A 6,255-nucleotide genomic window follows, 5' to 3' on the forward strand; every position below is an offset into this window, starting at 1 on the left:
TGTAGATATGAAAAGCACATTAAGGAAAGTAGATTGGGAGCTAATTAAAATATTCTTTCAGAAGTATATATGAATGTGATAAACAGATTATAAGGAAGAGGTTGTGATCTCTTGTATCAAACTAGTGACTCGATTTATAATAGTTTCGAAAAAGTGATATAAAGAATTTCATTTTGAAGAGAAGTATGTGGCAGACTTATATTCATTTTGTAGCTTTGAAGATCGATTGAAAGGGGAGAACTAAAGGATAAGTTGTTGAGAATCAATTATATTAGCGACTATATGTGAAAAGGCGGACTGACTTCCGCAACGGCCAAGAAAAGGATTTGTCAATAATAGCGACTATATGTGAAAAGGCGGACTGACTTCCTCTATTAAAATGCTTTAAGTTAAGAAGATGTTAGTTTATTAAAGTCACCTTCCTTTGTTGAAAAGTCATTCCGCCTCACTATAAAGGTCTCTCTCTTCGACATTAGATATAAAAATTATGACAAGATGGTGAAAGGAAGCCTAAGTGCAGAATAAGGCTTTCAAATGTTAAATCTATTAGGAGAGGTGATGTAGAAATTTCTTACAAACTTTTAAACAATTGCAAACTAGGTGAACACATATAAAATCAAATTTCACAAATAAAACCACAACACCAGATTTATGGGAAAACCCTTTCAGGAAAAAACCCACACTTCAAAAGCCAGACTCAATTGTATTATTCAGCAACAATAGTTACAATACAATGCACATAGACAATGCTCTTCAAGAGTAGCTACAACAGAGATTTCAAGAATAATTCTAGTAGCATAACAATGCCTTCAACTTGTCTCATCACAAAATCAACTAAGGCATCAACATATTTATAGAGGTCAACACAAAGAGGTATGTGCACATGGTTTCCAAAACCATCTTCAAAGCCCAAGAGTTAAGTTGTGTCACAAGCAATATCTTGCTAAAATTTGAATGACATGTTGCACATAGAAACTTCTGAAGCAACAACACCTATCTCTTCCATAACTGTCATCTTGCCAAATGCAATGTAAGTACAACATAGAAGTTACCATGACCAAATAGGTGCCTTCCTTACCTCACACCACTTATCAAAGGTGAACTCAAATCATAAATACAAACTACCAAAATATAACTCTCGATGACTCTTCCACCGAACTAGAAACTGCCATAATCATAATAGAAAATTATATCATAATCTCAACATAGCAACATATGGCACTAGTTCTCAAAACTTTAGGACTTCCAAAGTGGAAAAATAAAAAAAATAATTAAATTAGCAAGTTTGGACTCTAAGGTTGAGTCACCTTAATCCCAACATTCTCCCACTTGTCGAAGACCTGTCAAGTTGCAAAACACTCTATCAACTACTCAAGGCCCCAAGGCCCATAGAACCGGCACACCATTTGAACTTGTCAGTGCTCATTGGCTTTGTCATTGCATTAGCAACATTCGCCAAAGTTTCAACTTTCTCCAACTTGACCTTTCCATCTTCCACCATATCACAAACAAAATGAAACTGCACATCAATATGCTTTGTCCTAGCATGTAAAGTAGGCTTTTTCGCTAAACATTTAGCACTGTAGTTATCATAACAAATAGTAATATGTCCTACATCAAAACCAATATCCGAGCACAATCTCTGAAGCCAATTGGCTTGTTTGCAATTATAAGTAGTTGCCATGTACTCTGCTTCAGTAGTGGACAAAGCGACTACAAGTTGTTTCTTATTCATCCAACTCACTGCACCACCAAACATCATGAACACATATCCACTGGTGGATCTTCTGCTATCCGTGTCACCTGCCCAATCAGAGTCAACATATCCACTAATACTCAAGGAATGTCGAGGTCTAGTATGATTACCATGAAAACACAAGGAATACTCAAAGGTACCCCACAAATATCTGAACACTCGCTTCACTGCATCCCAATGCACCCATCCAGGATTATCCATAAACCGACTAAGGACTCCCATGACTTGTGCAATATCTGGCCTCGTATAGATGAAAGCATACATTAGGCTACCAACAACACTTGCAAAAGGAACTTTGATCGTTTCTTCCATCTCAATAGGAGACTTTGGACAATCTTCCACAAAAAGTTTCATCTCCTGTAACACTAGATTAACTAATTGTCTGCAATCTGTCATGTTGAATCTCTCCAACACAAAGTTCACATACTTTCTCTGGCTGACACAAATCTTTTTGTGAGCTCTATCCCTTTTTATCTCCATTCCCAAAATATACCTAGTTACACCTATATCTTTCATCTTAAACTATGCTGACAACTAAGACTTCAAATCTGAAATCATTCTCCTCCCATTACCAATGAGCAACATATCATTGACATATAGGACAATAATGAGAATATGACCATTTTCAGTTTTATAATAAATACAATGGTCAAATTTAGATCTCATAAATCCCAATAACAACACATAGGTGTTGAATTTCTGGTACCACATTCTAGGAGAGTGCTTAAGACCATAAGGAGATTTATTAAGCTTGCATACCAGATTCTCTTTACCTTTCTCCACAAACTGCTCTGGTTGTGACATGTAAATTTTCTTCTCCAAGTCACCATGAAGGAAATTTGTCTTCACTTCCATCTACTTGACTTCCAAATCATAAGTTGTTGCAAGTGATAACAAAAGTCGAATGGATGTTAGCTTAGCTGTAGGAGAGAATATCTCCCCATAATTAATTCCCTTGATTTGGGAATATCCCTTCGCAGCCAACCATTCCTTGTACTTTTCAACACTGCCATCTGGACCAAGTTTCTTGTTAAGCACCCATTTACAACCAATAGGTTTCTGTCCTTTAGGAAAAGGTACTAGATCCCATGTAGCATTCTTCTTTCATGCAACCATCTCTTCATTAATGGCTTACACCCAGGAATCTGAATCATGCATACCCATAGCCTCTCTAACAGTCCTAGGCTCATCAATGTTCTAGTAATCAAAGCATAAAGACAACCGAATTCCAACATAGAATATCCAAACCTTTCCGGTGAATAAACATATCTATTAGGTTCCTGCCTTTCACGCGTAGACCTCCTCAAAGACTGAGGTTGAGGATCTTGTTCCTCTTCCGAACTCTCAGAGCTAGTAGAGCTACCCTCATTATCAGGTTCGACAGGAGTATGTAGTTAAACTCTCTCAAGAGTGGGTGGAATTTGAACTACCTCCTTCTTCTGTTTCTCTTTCTTCTCTAGTTGCAAATCTATTGTGGAAGGTTTCTGCTCATGGAAGATAATACTTCTACTATAGAGCACCTTCTCTACAATTGGATCCCAAATCTTGTATCCCTTCACACCGACACCATAGCCAATGAAGATACATTTCACCACCTTGTTTTCTAATTTATATCTCTTTTCACTAGGCACATGAGCATATGCCTCACAACCAAAGACTCTGAGATGTCTCAATGAGGGCTTTTTACAAGACCACGCCTCCATAGAGGTCTTTTCAACAAGTGTCAAAGTAGGAGATTTGTTAATCAAATAACATGCAGTGGCTACCACCTCAGCCTAGAACTTCTATTCAAGGCCAACACCACTTAACAAACTCCTAGCCTTCTCCATCAGTGTTCTGTTCATCCTCTTTGCAACTCCATTTTTTTGTGGTGTATATGGAGTTGTCTTATGTCTTTCAATCTTGTGGTCCTCACAGAACCTGTCAAACTCAGCAAAACAAAACTCGCAACCATTATCTATCCTCAAACACTTAATTTTCCTACTAGTCTGATTTTCAACCAAGGACTTAAATTCCTTAAACTGACTGAAAAATTTAGATTTACTTTTGAGGAAATAAATAAATATCCTTCTAGAATAGTCATCTATGAAAGAAACAAAGAACACATATCTGTTTAATGAAGGCACATTAACAGGACCAAAAAACATCATAATGAACATAGCCCAAAACCCCAGAAGCCTTATGAGAACTGGAATAAAAAGAAACACAGTGTTGTTTTCCATATACACAATGTTCGCAAAATTGGAACTTGAGATTACAATCATCAAGGCCTTCAACAAGCCTCTTATTTTTCAAGGCTCATAAACCCTTTTCACCTATGTGGCCAAGTCTTTGGTGCCAAAACACTGTCTTCTCATTTAAGAGCTTCATCTCCAAAGCATTTGCACCCTTAGGTACCTAGAAAGAACGACCATCAGATGTTGAAATGACAGTCTTCTTTTCTGCTTGATCTGACGGTGAGGATGAAGAATCCAAAGCCCTCTTCTTGGACTTTACAGAATCACTATTGCACTGAACCATGCATGCATCTAGCTTATAAAAGGTTCCAATTCAAACACCCTTAGCAAGTACCATAGAACCTCTGGTCATCTTACATCCCCCCTTGCGAGAAAACAACCTACACTCCCACATCGCTCAACTTGCTAACTAAGAGAAGGTTTTGTGCCAAACTAGGGATATGCAAAACACCATCAATCCCCTTCACTCTACTATCAGGAAATCGAATCTTGACTCTTCCACGAACAACTACCTTCAGGTGAGAATCATCACCCAAGAACACCATTCCACCATCATATTCTTCGTAATTTGAGAACCAATCCCTATGGGAGATCATGTTGAAAGAAACAACCGAGTCAATCAACCATACATCTTCTAATGCATGGGTTGCCAAGGCAACAACAAAAGCATCCACATCATCTTGAGATGATTTATCATAATCAAAATCCAAGGAATTCTCAATTTTCTTTCTCTTCTCGTCTTTACAATCTTTTCAAAAATGACCAAATTTGCCGCAGTTCCAATATTTTGCCTTGGAATTTTTACCAGGAGACTTAGATCTCCCTGGAGACTTTGATTTACCCTTCTGGTCCTTTTTCTTGCCTTTCTCCTTCGATCTACCATGAACAAACATGGCCTCCTTATCCATCTCAGAAGTCTTTCTTCACATCTCTTCAGATAGCAACGAAGAAACCATATCCTCCATCTTGAAAGTGGTTGTTGTGCTTCCAATGGCCATCACAAGGTGATCCCATGAGTCCAACAAAGAACATAATAGAAGCATGCATTTGTCTTGATTATCAATCTTATCACTAGCAGAAATAATTTTAGCAACCAACATGTTGAATGCATTTAGGTGATTTGCAATGGATCCTCCTTCCCCCATCCTCAAAGAATATAACTTCTTTCTTAGGAATAACTTATTTACCAAGGATTTCCCTTGATAAATATCACCAAGATTCTTCCAAAGTGCAGATGCAGTCTTCTTCTCATGGACATTCAGGAGCATTGAATCAGCCAAATAGAGTCTTATCCAACCCTTGGCTTTTCGATCCATTTTGTCTCATTCATCTTGTGGTGTATTTTGGGGTTTGTCAAGGAAATTACAAGCCAAAGATCTCTATCCACGAGCATGTCCTCCATTTTGAGTTTCCACAACTCGAAATTGCTACCATTAAATTTATCCATCTTTATTCTTCTCGATGTGCTTTCCATATCTAACCTACAACAAAGTTATGAAATCTTCCACTGCAAAACTCCTACTGAAACTAGATCAACACAAAAAACCTGTCAACCCAACAACAATAAAAAAAGTTGGCCAGGATCTGATACCAATTGAAAGGAACACTAAGTGGGAAATAATGCTTCCAAATGCTAAATCTATTAGGAGAGGTGGTGCAAAAATTTCTTACAAACTTTTAAACAATTGCAAATTAGATAAACACATATAAAATCAGATTTCACAAATAAAACCAAAATATCAGATTTACATGGGAAAACCCTTTCGGGAAAAAACCCACACTCCAAAAGCTAGACTCAATTGTATTATTCAGCAACAATATAGATTTCAAGAATAATTCCAGCAGCATAACAATGCCTTCAACTTGTCTCATCACAAAATCAATTAAGGCATCAAAATATTTATAGAGCTCAACACAAAGAGGTATTTGCACATGGTTTCCAAAACCAACTGCAAAGCCCAAGAGGTAAGTTGTGTCACAAGCAATACCTTGCTAATCCAATGACATATTGCACATACCTGTCTCTTCCATAACCGTCATCTTTCCAAATGCAATGTAGTATAACATAGAAGTTACCTTGACCAAATAGGTGCCTTCCTTACCTCACTCAACTTATCAAAAGTGAGCTCAAATCATAAATACAAACTACCAAAATATAACTCTCCAGGACTCTTCCATTGAACTAAAAACTGCCATAATCATAGTAGGAAATTTTATCATAATCTGAACATAGCAACATATGGCACGGGTTCTCAAAACGTC

General features: G+C 37.4%; 1 protein-coding gene across 1 annotated transcript; it reads right to left on the reverse strand.

Annotated features, from left to right (window-relative positions):
- Positions 1-1,363: 1,363 nt before the first annotated feature.
- Positions 1,364-2,272, reverse strand: LOC131027427 (secreted RxLR effector protein 161-like). Its single transcript, XM_059217656.1, has 2 exons — positions 1,624-2,272; positions 1,364-1,491 (listed from the first exon to the last, which is right to left on the reverse strand). Exons 1-2 carry the CDS (start codon positions 2,270-2,272, stop codon positions 1,364-1,366), a joined length of 777 nt encoding a protein of 258 aa, XP_059073639.1.
- Between the last annotated feature and the right edge of the window lie 3,983 nt (positions 2,273-6,255).

Source organism: Cryptomeria japonica, chromosome 3 (assembly GCF_030272615.1).
Source record: "Cryptomeria japonica chromosome 3, Sugi_1.0, whole genome shotgun sequence".
Lineage (NCBI taxonomy): Eukaryota > Viridiplantae > Streptophyta > Pinopsida > Cupressales > Cupressaceae > Cryptomeria > Cryptomeria japonica.